The 17,216-nt window shown below is 43.1% G+C and overlaps 1 protein-coding gene across 1 annotated transcript in view; it reads right to left on the bottom strand.

The window, feature by feature from the left end:
* Positions 1-15,486, bottom strand: part of lama2 (laminin, alpha 2) — a 136,061-nt gene extending 120,575 nt beyond the window's left edge. Inside the window, exon 1 of the mRNA XM_053444771.1 lies at positions 15,417-15,486. Within this exon, the coding sequence (XP_053300746.1) occupies positions 15,417-15,486 (70 nt within the window). The remainder of the gene's footprint in view (positions 1-15,416) is intronic.
* Between the last annotated feature and the right edge of the window lie 1,730 nt (positions 15,487-17,216).

The following is a 17,216-nucleotide window of genomic DNA, read 5'->3' as shown; positions in this document are numbered from 1 at the left end:
ACCAAAATGGCTAAAGTAGTTGACTACATTACCAGGAGGGGTTAGATTCTGTTTGCCTGCCTAGGATGGTAAGAATTTATGGATGTTTTCACCACCATCATGGCGGGAAAATGACAGAGCTAACTATGGTGCAACAAATGTAACTATGTTGGGCTGCTCAAGTCATTCTAAGTACCTTGGCAAGCCTTTGCTTTTAAACTATGCCATTAACAGTTTGGCATTCACGCAGTAGAGTTATGGTGTTTTAATATCATATTAAAACACTGTATGCCACTAAAAAAACTACTGACATAACTCCTGGATGGATCTGCAGAAACACACAGAGTCAAATGCACATGCAGGACCCAAAGTTGAGCAAAATGTTTTTATGAGTTTGTTTGCAAATCCAATCTGAACCGTATCCGACCTGAACCTGGACCTGGACCGGACCCGGACCCGGACTGGGACGCGACTCTGGCAAGTGGAGGCTAAATCACATTTGGCTTGTAAAAAAAAAAGTGAGAAAAACAATCCAAGCAGAGCAAGACCCTCACAAGTAAAACTAACAGAAGCCTTTGTTACCAGGGTCCAAACAAGCAGAGGACAATGAGCTGGTTGAGTTGCGAGAACAGAGCAGTGGGCTCCTCGAGGAATAAATGTGCTGACGGACCACCCACCTCCCACCCACTGTCAGAACAAGCCTCGGGCTCGGCTGAATGCTGAGGTCGGCTTTCCTCTGAGGGGCCAAACAGGGTCAGAAGAAGAAGCAGGGCCAGAGTCTCACAGATATTAAGATCTGGAATAAACAAGGCTTGATGGACAAATGTTTCCTCAGGAGTCTGAAAAATGTATTTTCCCCAAATATGCTGGTTATTGCTTTACAGATTCTAGTGTTTTGTTTAGAACTAATACCAAGACTATTAAGTACCCTTAAGTGAAGTCAGACAACGCCCATCCTAGGGTCTTGCTCAAGGGCTCTTGGGTAGGGTAAAAACTTTGAGATTTGACGTTGGAGTTTCACTTTAAGCGTTTAAGCATAATTTATCTCACCAATCCGATATAACAGAGACATGTAGCCAGTATAAATTCAGGAAACACTGGCAGCCGGTGGGACACTCAGCAACAAAACGATAACAATCATTTGTCCTAGCTTCATAAAAATGAGCTTATCTCCATTTTGGCATTTCATGGTTTGTTTTGGCCTCGATACTTGGCCTCCACATAAGAGCACAACCATGAGGGTGTTACAGCGAAGCAGCCTCATGTCTGCCAAACTCTTTTTTCCCCCTGAACAGGAAACAACACTGGAATATTTCCCTCTGTACCAGCCAATCACAGACCAGCACCCCAAATTCCCGCGTGTCATTTGTGCATTAGGGCAGCAGCGCAAAGCGACACACACACACACACACACAAACACACACACGCGCACATAATTTTTCATATATTTCATCTTGTGTCAGATGTGAACATTTGCTCTGCATTAGCCTCTCTGTGAGTTTGCCTTGGACCACAATAATGGAAATACAAAAAATATAATGGAAATGTGAAATTACATACGGACTACGTCCCCCTCTCTGTACACACACACACACAGACACACACACAGACACAAACACACACACAATATTGATGAGAAAAGCAACTGGAATAATGGAAAAGCAAAAATGTATGTATACAACACAAAGCTCTTTTCTCTCCTTCACTCTGGTTCTGCCTCTGCCTCGGTTTTTTTGTGTCACACACACACACACACACACACACACACACACACACACACACACACACACAGAGGCTGAGGTGTGTGTAAATGTTAAATCCATAGCTAACCTGGCCAGTCTAATAGACTCTTATTCCTCTGATGCTTTATCAGCTCAATCACACAAACATTCAGCCCCAAAATAATGGCCTTTCTGTTTGCTTCTGTGTGTGTGTGTGTGTGTGTGTGTGTGTGTGTGTGTGTGTGTGTGTGTGTGTGTGTGTGTGTGTGTGTGTGTGTGTGTGCATGTGTGTGTGTGTGTATGTGCTTCTATCTAAGAGCTGTGCTGCAAAGACTGTGTGTGCACTGCATACAGATCTGTCAGTAAAGCCAGAGACGACAATTGCTGGGTTCAGGAGTCTTGAGATTTCCCCTCGATCATTCATCCACCAGTGGGTTGAACCGGTTCTGGTGACCAGGTTCAGGTCGTGTAAGAAGGGCCCTCTCACATTTTGGTGCTTTTTGTGCGTGAAAGATAATTTTTCTCAAAATTTGCTGCCCCCAAGTCTTCTAGATACATCAACTTTTTATTTATATCTTATAAACTAAGGCTCCTTTAAGACATTCATAAACCCTCTTAGTCAGGGAACAAGTCTTACCGGCTTGAAATTTAACAGAAACTCCATTCAAGCAATTCAATAATACACGTTAAATTATAAATACATAATTCCACTTCTACTTGACTAGAATATTTTAAGCTTAATCGTCTTTACTCCCTGAGGAAGTGGGGACGGGTTGTTAATATTTATAAACAGTTAACGGTCGTCAACCCTCTGTACATTCAACAGATTTGTTGATTGTGTCTAGGGATGTCCCGATCCGATATTGATATCGGAAATCAGTCCGATATCAGCCAAAAAAGTGAATATCGGATTTTATCGGACTGAATCTAAAAACTCCGATATAAGCGCTCCGATATAAGCTGTCCATTTACCGCTCCAGGACTTCTATAATAGGTGACTCTGGTTTGATCACACTCCAACACAGTAGGTGGTAATGCCCCTTAATTAACGTTGGTGCCGGCCGCGGAAGAAGAGCGTCTCTGATCCAGCATGCACAGCCCACGTGATCACAACAACGACAACGTGTGTGCCTGCAGCAAGGTGTAGTGATGTCGGCTGTGTGGAAGTATTTTACCGTAAACTCGGACAAAGACGTTGCAGCTAAATGCAACATTTGTCAGGCGCAAGTGTCCCGTGGAGGGACAGAACCGGGAGGGTTCAATACAAGCAACCTCATCGCACATTTGAAAAAACACCACAAAAAAGAACATGAGGATTTTCGCGAGAGCAGCAAGGCGAAGCAACAAGCCTCTGGCTCGCTTCAGCAACCCACGCTGGCCGAAAGCTTTGCAAGACGTGACAAACTTAGCCTGGATGCCAGACGAATTTAGCCCCGCCCACAACATTTTGGTCGGGCAGTTCGGTCTGGAGTCGCTCCATTGGGAAAAAATTATGGGGTGTGTTTCAACTGACCAGGAAGTAAAATTCCTCTTCGCTCAATTGGATAGACCTACAACCAATCAGAGCAACGTAGTATGTGACGTATGCTAAGCAACGCATTGTGAGTTATTTACTGGGTTCACACCGGACGCTTCAGCGCAGCGCCAAGCCTTAAATAACAGCTGGCTCCCATCCACTCCCATGTTAAAACTTTGTGCCGGTCACACCGGAGGCTGAAGCACCGCGAGGCAGCCTTGGCGCAGCGCGGTGCTTCAGCCTCCGGTGTGACCGGCACAAAGCCGTGCAGCGATCTACTGGATCAACGGGTGATATTATTAGCGCTGCCCGGCGGTTCAGCGTCGCTTCAGTGTCCGTTGTGAACAGCCAAGCGCCGGGGCGATAGGGATTAGCGCGGTGCTCTGGCGTCGCCTCCACGTTCTGTGTTCCTCTTTCAAAATGAATGCGCTGTCGATGTCTTCTAAAACAGACTCAATGGCAGCATCTACACATCTCAGCTCGCCAGCGGCAGGCATGTTTGTTGAAAACGAATTCAACCCGAGGGCACTTTGGTGACGTGGTTGATTACGTCACCGTTGATCATCTGTCAATCATCGTATAAAGCCCGCCCTGACAATCTGATGGGCCCAGTCCGGCCATAATTTTTTCCCAATGGAGCGACCCCAGACCGAACTGCCCGACCAAATCTGTTGTGGGCGGGGCTAAATTCGTCTGGCATCCAGGCTATGACAAACTACCACGGGACAGCAAAAAGGCAATGGCCATAACAGAAAAGATAGCCCAGTTTATTGTGCTTGATGACCAGCCCCTGTCGGTGGTGAGTAATGTCGGGTTTAAACGCTTAATGGAGCACCTCGAACCTCGCTACATTATTCCTATAGTTTTTGTTGTTTTTGTCCCTGCCCACAGTTGTTTCCAACATATGCTGACAGTAGAAAAATAACTGAAGTGAACTTGAATTGTTTGCACTTTAAAATTTAATTTATTCTATTCAATTGTATAATGATGTTGGTAACCAGTGGTTATTTTGCACTTTAAATATAACATTTTGTTTTCATTGGATTTGTTGAGGTAATACTCTTATGTTGAAGGTTAAAATTTATGTAACCAATTGGTTAATAATAAATGGGTCAGTTTTTCCTATACCTACTGTTGCTGACTATTGTTTTCTGTTATATCACTACAACATCAGTAACAGTAACATCACTTTATCAAGCCTTTTCTAACATTCCACACAACAAAATAAGGAATAAATATATGTATGATTTGTTCCTATATCGTATCGTATTGATATCGGTATCGGCCAATACTCAAGGCTACAATATCGGTATCGTATCGGAAGTGAAAAAGTTGTATCGGGACATCCCTAATTGTGTCCAAACGGTACAAACCCTCTCTCTGGACACGGCTCTGGGACGATCTAAGTCACTACAGCTTGGACCACACAGCAGGACGAGGCCCTGACGACATGAGGTCGAGCACCGCGACCCCGTCAGGTCAAAGTGTGAGAGGTGAGAAGCTGCTTTAATGTAGAAGGTCATGACACAAAATCACCTAAGCTGGACGCACACAAAGACAGAACAGATGCAACAACAAACATTTGAAAGCAACTTTCAACTAATCGTGAGAAGCAGCTGGATTCCTCACACGTGAGAATTCATCTTGCCTATTAGCTGCAGACCACACCCCAGTGGTTCGGACCAATCAGCGTCCTATGTGGGAGGAGCTACAATAAGCTCAGAACCTGGTCAGCGCAGGTGATGAGTATTTCTTCACCGACAGAAGGAGCAAAGACGCCCGGTTCTCGATGGAGAAGATGTTTTGATTTCTTCTCTCGACTGGTTTCAACAACCGTGATCGACACTGATGGACAGATGGCTCATCCAATCACCTGTCAAGCATTCATTGCGAGCGCCTGCCCTTTTTTTTAAACGCTTTCCAATGAAGCCTTCCCAGATGGTTCTGTGAAACAAACCATCTGGCACGTCAGGTTATCCTCCAACAATGTCTTTCTGTGCTCCTACGGATACACACACACACACACACAGACACACACACACACACACAATATCTCAGAAAAACCACGTTGTGACCATGTGTTGAACGAGGCTGTCGTGGGTGAGGTAATTGATCCTTTCTAGCAGCCACTGGAACCAGACGGTATCAATCTGTGGAGAACTTTAAAGAAACCCCCGTCTAACTAGAAGCCTCAGCTCAGACGCTCTGCCCACAGCAGCCCACAGCAGACTCGCCCAACTGAAGTCATTTGATGTAGAAGTTTACACTGGGTTTGTTGTCTCTTTGGAAAATACTGCCCGTAAATATGTCTTCAGATAAAATATTAAGATGCTTTTGACACATTCTTCCCCACTTATTAGATATTAACACTAAAAACTGAGATAAAGGTAAAAAACAGATATTGTTTGTAAGGGACTGTTTTCTGTCTTGGCTTAAAAAAGCAGTTAAACAACTTTGAAGATGACTGGATTTAAAAATAAAAATGCTTCAGGGGTATTGACTCCATCATGAAACCACAACAGAGAAAGAATCTGTCTGCAAACAGAATAAAAGTGAATCATATCATCATGAGCAGAACATGTGTGTTGAGCTGAAAACAGCTGGTGAATTCCTTGTTGCCTGAAAAAAAGTGATTAGTGTTTTTTTGAATTATTAAAACTAAGTTTTAAGTTGTACAGTGGAAGATGTACAACACTCATACAAGTTTAATTATCTGATTGCGTCTCCAGCTTGTTTTCCTTCAGGCTCTAAGTAACGAAGTTCTCTCATCATCCGCTCTGATGTTGTTTAGTGTCTGTTCACTGTAAACTCTGCAGTAATGCCTCATACACCCAGAACTGAAATCTGAGTGGGTCTGCAACAGTAACATTGATCGATGATGTTTGTGTTCTACGTTAATTATTAAGACGAGAGAGCAAAGCAAAGGGAGGTGGTACTGATAAAGATCTCAGTGTAGCTGTATTCATGTGTTTTTAGATTCTAATCTTGTTTTGTGAATCATCACAGACATAAAGCATAGTCCAATTAAAATTAACATCCATGCATTGTTTTGGAAACCCTTGTTAACTTGACATTGGGAGTGTGAGGGTGGGCACCTCCAGCTGCAGTGGGGGGGGTGATTAGAACAGCTAGGTCCAGTCGGCTATTCACCCCCCTGCGCAATCGTCATTAAGATGTCAAAAGTATTCAAAAGTACATATCTAAAGTAATACTGACATCTTTACATCCCTGAAAACTCCCAGGTTCACATATGTTTTTTTTGTTTGGTTTATTTTCTGGGCAGAAATACAAGGACGTCAAATCTCAGTATTCATCTCCAGTCACGAGTCATCAGTGTCAAAAGTGACTCATACCGTATTTGCATGTCTTTTTTGATCTTGTCAAATAGTCTGAGCGCAAATCAAATTCATGCCTGGAGTCCGACTCCACTACAAGTCGTGTCCACGCCTCCGACATGTTCCTGTGTGATCTACTGTGAAGCTACAGAAGTTTCAACCAACCTGAGCCTCACTTCACTTCTATCTCCAACCCAATGATCTCTGATTAAACCAGAACCTGTAGGTGCGTCACACTGCTGTAGCTCACTGAAGAAAAAAAATAGCCCCGGACCAAAATCAACACACTGAGAAATACTTCCTAAAGTTTAACTCAGTTAAAAAAGAGAAAACACAAAACCAGACCCAACAAACTCAGAACTCCCAGATAGAGCTGGAGGGCGTCTGTCTTTGAAGCGCCTGTGTCAGACAGATATCTCCTGTAGAAGTCAGCCTCGCTCTCACTGTGTTGCGCTGTGGATAAACACAGGTTTTTTTGAACTGAAGTGATTTGAGCTGGAACAAAACAATAAGACCTCCAGGAACCGCCGGTGAAGGAGAAGCAAGACAAACAAACAGAGGCCAGACGCGGAGCTCGGCGATGGCTGCAGAGGTTGTCAGGGGTGCTCCTACACAGGATGAAAGAGAACGTGGAGAAGAAGAAGAAGAGTGTGAGACAGGGGGGGGGGGAGAACATGTACAAGAAGGCCTGACAGGAGAGGGAGGGTATGAAATACTGGAGACAGCAAAGGAAAAGAATGGTTATGATGAGCAGAGACGTGCAAATAGTCCATCATCAGCCAAAGTACTGTAATTTCCTGAAAGCTGTTTTTTCAGACATTGGGAAAATGCACAGAAAGAAATGATCTGGACATTTTCCAGAGTTTGTCTTTCACATACGGAAAAACACAGCAGGAGTTCATATGAATCGGAAATTATAAAATGTCCGGAACATTCACACATTTTGTTTCATCACGATAATCTCATTATGACCTCATCCAGACCTATTTGGATTCCCGTGGAGTTTTGCGTCTGTCACGTGATGTCATCAACAACATTAGCACACTGGCATTTTTGGGATACTTTACTTGGGGGGGGCTGGCGGGAGAAGATCCAGAAAATGTCCAGAGCAACTGACTCGGACATTTGTGTTCTCACATGCAGGCCTGAGCCGGGAAATTTCAGGAAAAGGTCCTGAGGTCAATGCACGTCTGACAGCTGCTTCAGGAATGTTTTTGGTGCATATTTCATCCACAATGCAGATGTCAGACAAATACTTCAAGTTTTGTTTTAAAAAGTAATTAAAAAGTTGTATTAAGAGTATTGTAGGACGTCTCTTCTGTGACTTTTCACCCAAAGGATGTTTATGAGAGAGAGAGGAGGTGAAGCTGAAGTGAAGAGACAACAAGAAAGTCAGGAAGAAAAATACAAAACACACCAAAAAGAAAACAGAATACACTGAGGAGATGGAGAGGAGTAAACGAGGAGAGAAAAGGAGGAAGAGGACGACGACGAGGAGGCCAAGGAACGAGTGGAGAGAGGGAGAGAGAGAACAGAGAGTGGGGGGGGACAGGACAGAAATAAGTGGGCGAAAGGGGATGAAGGATTATGAGTAGCAGAGGAGGGGAAAGCGTCTGCGAGTGTGTGTCTCCGAGTGTGCGTCTGTGAGTGTGTGTGTGTGTGGGTGCAGGGGTGTGTGTGGGGGGGGGGCCTCATTATTGACACCATGTGTTACCACAGGAAGCTCCTTGGGAAAATATAAGCACCCAGAGAGATCAGAGAGCAAGAGAAAGCAAGAGAGAGATGAGAGGACGACAGAGAAACAGAAAGAAGAAGAAGAAACGGAGGTCGCTGCAGAGTCTTTGCAGCTGCAGACGTGCATGTGTTGTGTGTGTGTGTGTGTGTGTGTGTGTGTGTGTACGGGTCAGTAGCCTCTGTTATAGCAGCTGTACATCTGAGCGTCTGCCGTGCAGTGTTTTGGCCACAAGGTCACAGGGTCAAATCCCACAGGGAACATATACGTACAGATCTATTGATCGATTGTAGACACAGATATTTGAAAGGAACGCTGAAGGGACAAACCAGAAGATCAGCATCTACAAGAAGGCCTGATAAAAGATGAACACTGACGGAGGTGAAGATTTACATGTCACGGTTTTCTACACAGAACATCAGCTCAGTGTGACGAGCTCAGACGATTCGTCAATAAGTCAATTCATCAGTCGGTCAAAACGAATTGGAAAACATTTGGCAAATTGCTTAATCATTTTTAAATAATTCATCTTTCAAGCTAAATATGTCAAACTTGGTAACGCCAGTCTCTACAATGAGGATTTGCTCATTTTCATTTCTTTTTTGTGTTGTTAGTAAACAGAATATTTTGGGGGTTTGATCAGAAAACGTCACCTCGGGCTATTTATGGATAATTTATAGACGAGGATATAAATTGACAATGAACATAATCAGTAACTTTGGCATTTGATTGCGTGATCCCTTTCCCAGATATTTTTTCGGATTCTGACAATTCCAAAGGGTCCAATTGGACGGCAGTACTAACTTTAAGTAGTAAATCTAAACTATTAAAAAACCCTACCTCCACTGGGCCAGTGCTTCAAAGGGAAGACGGGTCATTTTCATTATTGGATTGAAATTCACGAGATCACAGACGTCCCAGGTTTCCGCCAAGTTTTTCATCAGCGCTTGTTTCTCCGTGTGCCGCCGGGCCTCGCACCAGAACTACTCAACCGATTTCCATGAGGCGCTGCGAAGGGAAAAGGATCTGACCTGGAACCTGTTTCATTCTGGAGTGGATGTGAATAAATGGGTGGGTTTTCTCTCTTTCTTTAACATAGTGAGATAGGTTGTTAACCTTGAGGGCGGCGTGTCCTCTCGGAGCTCCCTTCCAGTTCCACAGTATTTTCCGTGTAGTCCATTTTTCAAACACACATTATCTCAGAGCTGAACGTATACCCTTATAAAAAAAAGGAAAAGGTCGTGCAACTTATTATAAAATGTTCATTCCTACAAATCCATATCATGCTCCTGCTTATTTCTGAGGGAGCAGTAAATAGTCTGGGTGCAGGAGCCGGTGCAAACGCTCACACACGACCCGTATGAACCCTCACACACACAATTACCAATTTATCAACTCCTGCCCTGCGTCTCTCTGTGTCTAAGCCCACAGTGGAATGGAGCCGGGGCAGAGCGGCTTTTGTGTCCCTGGTAGAATTAACTATTGATTTTCTCCTCAGCATTATCAATGCTGTTCTGACAACAAAACAGCGAGGAAACACTCACACTCATGGGTCCACACACCCTGGATACACAGACCTGGAGTCTGTACAGGGGAAGACGGGGCTTTGTAAGAGGCAGCACGGCCCCACTGGGAAAAGCACAAGTCGAATATTAACAGACTCCTGGAAAACAAGCTAAAGAGATACAAACAATGATATATGCAAATAATGAAATATGCTAAATGAACTGAACCAAATATTTAGAGTACACACTCTACCCCATTGAGCATTAGTACATGTTTATGTACTGCACGTCCATGCATCGCTCTCTACAATCAGAAGAAAGTAGCACTTCGGAACATCAGCATTATTCTCAAATACATTAGTGTCATTACCATAAACAAATGTCAGCGGGGTCAAGTCTATTCTCTGGCTCCAGTCAAAAGTAGTAAGGAAAATGCAGCGAGTGCCAGTGGGTGTTTTTTTAAATGGAAAGAAGATAAAACCAGGATAATGTTCATCCACTTTTCACTCAACTATCCAGCCAAAGAGAAGTTTATGTAAAATGGTTCCTAAGTATAGAGTCCGACTGATTTATCACTGAGCAGAACACACACATATGGGTATCTGTGTTTTCTCTTGCCGATATGAAAATACAGAATAAACAATGCAGAAGAGATCATTTATGTTGATGCTAAAATATTTATGTTTGTCGTTAGTTCCATAAACTTGGTTTTATTTGTATTTTCTTTTATTTAGAATACATTTTAGGGTTAAACTGTATGTTTTTGTTCATGAAATTATTGTGCTGATCATTTAATGCAAAAACTAAAGCAGGGTGCAGACTTCTTTGAAACCAGCAGGTATCATTTGGACCAGACCTGCTTCTGCCTTTCCTCTGCCTGACGAGAGTCAAGTAAAAACCATCTAACCCACTAAGATTCAAGATGTCAGAGTCCCACCAGCCCTCTCACACACAAAATCCCAGTTCAGCCTCCTCTGCCTCTGTCGATGACAGGAAGGATGCAGCCCCGGTCCAACTTAGCACCTGGCTAATTTTAGCTCCCAGGGGATTCTGCTAAAGTAAACAACACACACACACACACACACACACACACACACACACACACACACACACCTGTTGGAGGACATGTGATCTGTTGGCACAATGTCCTTGAGTAAATCTTGGCTACCTTCAACCTTAACTGACGGCACATACACAAACAAACAAACAGAGAAACACAGTTGAGCCCAATTTCATTTCATCAAATGTGACTAAATGAAATTACAGTGACACAACACGAGCAGACACACAGGAACACACACACACACCTCGTTTCAGGTGCCAGGTTGGATGTCAAGCTCCAAATTAAAGAAACAAGATGAACTCAACTTCCTGTTCAGAGGCCAAATTAAAGACGAAAGATGAGGATTCAACTTTTATAGTCAGATCAAAACACCTCTTTTCCAAAGTGACCCATTCCCCAGATAACAACATTTGGACATCACCGTCTGTCTCAAAGACTTTTTGACATGTGGACAGAACCGGCTCATGAGGGAAACAGGAAGAAGACCTTAAATCACAGGACCATGCTTTACCAGAACCTCAGCAATATATCAGGTTGCAAACAGAACTGGAATACAGCAACAAATTAAATTTACATGTCAACATGGATGCCAATATTCTGATTTAGACAATACTCTGAATAAGACACTTATACCTTAACTTGAATAAGGTTAATCAATATTCAATAATCACAGGCATTGGTTATTACATCCATAACTACAAGTGTCTAAAAGCTTTAGACAGCAAAAGACACGAGTACATTTCAAAATAAACAACACAAAAGAGTTTATGAATACAAATCTAGATGAAATGTGTTTGTCTGTACTCTGAATCCTTATCTCCCCACAATCTGCATTCATCTGCATATTTCAACAAACAACACAATTTACCACGAGAAGCTTTTATTACGATGACAACTAAACAAAACTCCTCCACGTCCATTCCTATTGTCGTGAGGTCGTCTCCTCCCTTGTCAGCGTCCATCCGTCCTCGCTTCCTTATTTTCTAGGACACGCTGATTATATTCACTGAATGTGGGTCTGAGGAAAAACCAGCCTGAGAGCTTTCCCTCTGGTGTATTCCATCAAATCCATTCAGCTAAGCTCGGCTGCGCTCACATTAACATAGCCGAGCGAGATCAACATATTTTAGAGACATTGTGACATCGGGATGAATTCACCTCATAAAAATGTTGATTTCTCCGATGGCATTCACAGCGGAACCTCTGGTGAGAGCCCATCACGCTGCATTTAGCCCGGCTTGGTTAAATCCACATTACCATAAACGTATAAACACAAATGTAGTCGCTCTGAAGAGACCCCGCGACAAATTGACTGTTATTTTATATTTTTTTCAGCGAGGAATCCTCCCAAGAAGAAACTCTCCTGCAGGATCGGGCCTCACCTTTCGATTGATGCCACGGCCCAACGAGCATCAACAGGGAAATCAATCAGCTCTGATACGTTTGGGTTATTAAAAAGCTGTGAGGTTATTAAAAGTGAGGTTTTGTGCAGAGCAGTGACATTTAGGAAGATTCGCTAAATAAAACGTTGATTTCTCTGTTGGTTTACGTCTGATTTCATTCCACGTTATTGTCTCTGGTGAGTTTACTGCACAAAATCAACTTTTCAAGCAACTTTTAAAATTATCTACACTTCAGTTTACTATCTTTTATTAACGTGATTTCCAGAAGTTATATCAAACAGGTAATTTTTGAATGGACTAGTCATGTTCCAACTTTTACCTATGTAAACAACTACTGCAATTTTGCGTCTTGTTCTTAGCTCCCTGTGCAAAGCCCTTGACTTGCTGCTCTAACACAATAATTTCCATATCTTGGATCAATAAATGCATCTGTCTATCCATCTATCCATCTAGTGTTCCTCGGTATCGGCCGATACACAAACTCCATGTATACGAATCAAAATCGAGAAGAAGAAATTTCTATTCCCCTTGTTATTGCTTGTGTGCTTCATCTACACCTCCCTCGTCTCCCTCACGTCCTCTGAACGTCCCGTCTATACCTGTTAACCCAGCCTCTCTCTATTGCTACCGTTTCCTCCAATGCAGGAGGACTCTTGAACGCACCCTCCTTCCTCTCTCCTCTCTATTTCCTCCTCCTCCTCCTCCTCCCCCTCCTCCTCCTCCTCCTCCTGCTCCTCCTCCTCTTTCTGATTATCTCCTGATGTCTCTCTGAGCTCAGTCGCTGATAGAGAGCATGCCTGGTTGACACGCCTGGTAATGAGGCTCCTCACACAGATGGCCTCTCCCGCCCTCCTCTACTCACTTTCACTTTTCCGCTCTCACTCTCACTCTCTCTCTCTTGCTCTCGCTCTCTCTCAGTTTGCAGAAACACATGCATCCTGATGGCAGACCCCCCCCCCCCCCCCCTTCCCTCCCATCCTCCCCACGGTGGGGGGTCCGAAGCCCTCCTGGGTTAAACAGTAGCTGGAGATGGATAAATAGAAAAATGCATGACAAGCACTAGATTTGTCTCATCTTCCAAACAACAGTCACCGAATCATCGCTCGACACACACAGACAGACACACACACACACACACACACACACACACACACACACGCAAACACACTCATATTTTCACGCCCCTTCTTCACGCTGGGAGAAGTTTTTTTATCCGGAAATTTCCAATTCTACATTATTTTGTGGCTGAATCAGAAAAATCTGTATTTCACATGAATATCATTTTTTTATATTCAGCTCTGTTATATTGATTTTTCTTCCGTCTCTCAATCCCCATCTCTGCTGAGGGCTTTGTTGCTCATTTTTCATTGTTGACTGTGTCGCGGCCCCGATCACAGACACACACACTGCACATAATTAATCTTTCACGGCCTCACAAATAACAAACAATAACCAAGTTAAAGAGTAGCTGCTTGTGCTTCATGATCCCGTTTGATCTCTAAAAGAGTTGATACACCCTTGAATACTCAAAATGAAAAACTAGATTTTCTCATGTGACCCTTGTGGCACGTGCATTGACATGGTTTTTAATTCTTTGGGTTTTGAGATATCCATCTGAGATCCTGAGAACAACAATTCTCGAAGCATTGAAAATGATATTGGGGGGGTGAGGATTTCAACATCAATGCTTCTTTCCTGAAACGCTGCAGCACCCTGTTGCTCTGGATAATCCAGCAGTTTTCATATTTTTTTTAGAAAACTGATCCACATGAAGCTGTTGACACTGAGGTCTTTGGATTATCCAGGAAGACAGGGGCACAGCTGGAGATCTCAAAACTAGAAAAACCTTGATGCATGGCAGGAACCCAAAGGTGAGAATTAAGAAAATCACAATTTCACATCAAAGCTGCTTCCAGGCTTGCGCTCAACTCCCTACTAATTTCCTGTGAAATTGTGAATATGTGATTTTCTGTAAATATTCCAGCCAACCCCTGGATTAATGACATTTCTTACACTAAGCGCACATGAAACTGGAAGAAAACAAGTATCTCAGGATGAAGAAGAGGAGACGTACACGTAGAAGATACCAGCGAAGATGTCGACTTGGAGAGACTCAATAGCTTTTTGGTGTTAGGGGACATTTGTGTAACTTCTTTCTTACAGTCTGAATCTTCTAAGTGATCTGATGATGTTTAACTACGGGACAGAGACATCTGGTCTGTACAGCTGCACACAGCCGGCAACAAACTGTGACAGGGTGCGAAGCAGGACTCCCTGTGGAGGAACACAACGAAAGTACACACACGGAATAAAGACAAACGGAGTTGGCTGAGCAGTAACGACAACCGAGTTTCATCTGTGACGTCTACATATGTGTTGAGACTGAGTTCAGTGCAGCTATGTGAAGTTCAACCTCTTCCTTTGATTTAAGGGTCTAAAAATAACAACTAATACGAGAGTTTGACTTTCACAACGATTCTCAATATCTTAAAATAACAGAAACGTCACCAACAACAAATCAAACAGGACAAAACCTCCCAAAGTAAACATGTGGCTCTTCTTCATCATGTGAGTCCGACTGTCACTCAAGCTACAGCTTTTTGTGTTGAGGTTTTATCTCAATCACAGTCAAGGTTTGTTATCATTAGGGCCATTGAGTAGTTTTTCATTTATACAACCTTGTGTTAATGATGATTAAACTAAAGTGAAGAAACCACAGGTGCCTTCAGATCAGATCACGTGGGTTACGATCTGGTCCTGTTCAAAGACAACTGAATGGATTTCACGATATTTCTCTAAATGTTTCAAAGAACACAAGTATGACAACATAAAACCAAACAAGCCAAACCCTCCTCAAAGTTAACATGTGGCTCTGCTTCATGTGTCATTGCAGCTATAGTTTAGTTTTTGTGGGTCTCTCACGTGTAGACTAAGTCGTTTTTCACTCATCAGATGAATCAGTTTTTCAGTAACTTTGTGACTCTGCTAGAAAATAATTAAAGTTTTGTTGGGGGGGTCCACCACAGGTTGAAGTTTCCCTCCAGCAGTTAGACGGGTCCCTGGCTCATTCTGAACGCGGCTCTACGCTGAGTGCGCACGTGTATCAATCAGATGTGATCGATCAGATGTGATCGATCAGGTTTGATCGATTAGTCGACTCACCTCTCTGCTGCGCGCCGCTCCGCTGCAGCCATAGCAACCCGGCAAACAGCGCGAGCACGTGTCGCGTCATCTCTGCGCAGTCCGAAGTTTGACGAAGTTTAGTGTCCGCAGCGCGCGCGCTGTCCCTCTCGCGCGGCAGCGTGTTGAGTTTGATGCAGCAGGAAAGTTTGACTCTGAGTTCAGTAACTCTCCTCCTCCTCCTCCTCTTCTTCCTCCTCCTCCTCTTCCTCTCCTCTCCTCAGAGTCACAGATAGATAGATAGATAGATAGATAGATAGATAGATAGATAGATAGATAGATAGATAGATAGATAGATAGATAGATAGATAGATATGTAATAACATAACTTTTGTAGTTGTTTTATTAACATAATAAGAATTTATTATTGTAAACCTTGTTTGAATAAGTACAATGGCTATAGTATTGTGTTGTTTTACTTTACTTCCTGGTGCTTCTGGAGCACATATTGACCCTGAATTGGAGTAATCAGATTACTTTTCTTGGTTAGCAGTAACTTTACAAAGAGACTGGGAGGAAGGTGTTAAAGCACTGGATCTATAAACGGGTTTAAAACACAACATCAGATGTGTGGATGATGTGAGACATGTCACCACAGATTCAGCTTGATAAGACCAAAGTAAAGGACATGAAGAAGTAGAAGAGCTGTAAAGAAGTACCCCTGAGAGCCCTTCAGGGGTAAACAGGACAGAGAACAGCTGGACTAAAGTTTTTGTTGGAGTTGAGTCCACATGCACCTCTGTTCTATGGCTCCTCCTGCTGCTCCACACAACTCACCACACTCTGGGGCAGAACCTGGTGTGGACACACACAAAAGATACAAACACGTTCACATGGAGGAACATGGAATGATGAACAACTAGTGAACTGAATTAACTTTGTTGCTAAGTTAAAAACGTTTCTTGAAGCTTTAATAACCAGAATCACAATGAGATGTGGATCTCAAGAGAAGAAACCAGGAGTAAAACATGGCCTGTTGGTAACTTATTGTTATTATAGTATTTCAATTAGATGATAAACATTTATATTTTGTATTTGCATGTAAAATTATCACTTTTAATTCAGTAAACAATAAAAGGGGATTCAGTTTCGCCCTCCCCTACATAGTGTACCTATAAGCAGGCCATTATAGCTGTTTACTCCTTCACTCTTGAAAACACTGCTGTATTAAAAAGTTCCAGTTCACCAACTTGTCAGTCACTTCACACACCTGTGAATTTGTGTAGTTATGCCAGTGTGTGTGTGTGTGTGTGTGTGTGGGTGTGGGTGTGTGTGTGTGTGTGTGTGTGTGTGTTTGACGTTGTGTGTGTGGACAATAACTTTGTGGGCAAAGCAAAGTCAACCTCCTCCAAACCCTCAGAGCTCCAGAGGCAGAGAGGCTGACTCCGCTGACTGCGCGGCTGAAGATGGGCTCTCCTCGCTGGGCTCCGAGCTTTGGGCAGCCCTGGAGTTCTGCTGGGTCTCTGTGGGGCTGGGTGGTGTCCAGGATACAACCGGGCAGGACGATCAGGTGAGTCACATTATGGGATATATTCATCTATAGATTTACAGTACTATGCAAGTGTATTTGTGACTTTTTGATCCTATCTAATCTTATCTTATTTTATCTCATCATCTTCCACTGGGATGTATTTACAAATGAAAATTAACGTTTTTTCCATAGCATTTGTATAAGTCATTAACCATCTTTGTTTTGTTCAGTGAATTGGTGAGGTCACAGAAACCACTGAAAAGTCATTAGACCTTTTTTTAATGTGCAGGTTCTTTGAGCAGGACGAAGAG

The sequence above is a fragment of the Pleuronectes platessa genome, chromosome 17, assembly GCF_947347685.1.
Source record: "Pleuronectes platessa chromosome 17, fPlePla1.1, whole genome shotgun sequence".
In the NCBI taxonomy this organism is placed as follows: Eukaryota; Metazoa; Chordata; class Actinopteri; order Pleuronectiformes; family Pleuronectidae; genus Pleuronectes; species Pleuronectes platessa.
The sequence above is the reverse complement of the archived record's forward strand: the minus strand, read 5'-3'. Positions and strand labels throughout refer to the sequence as shown.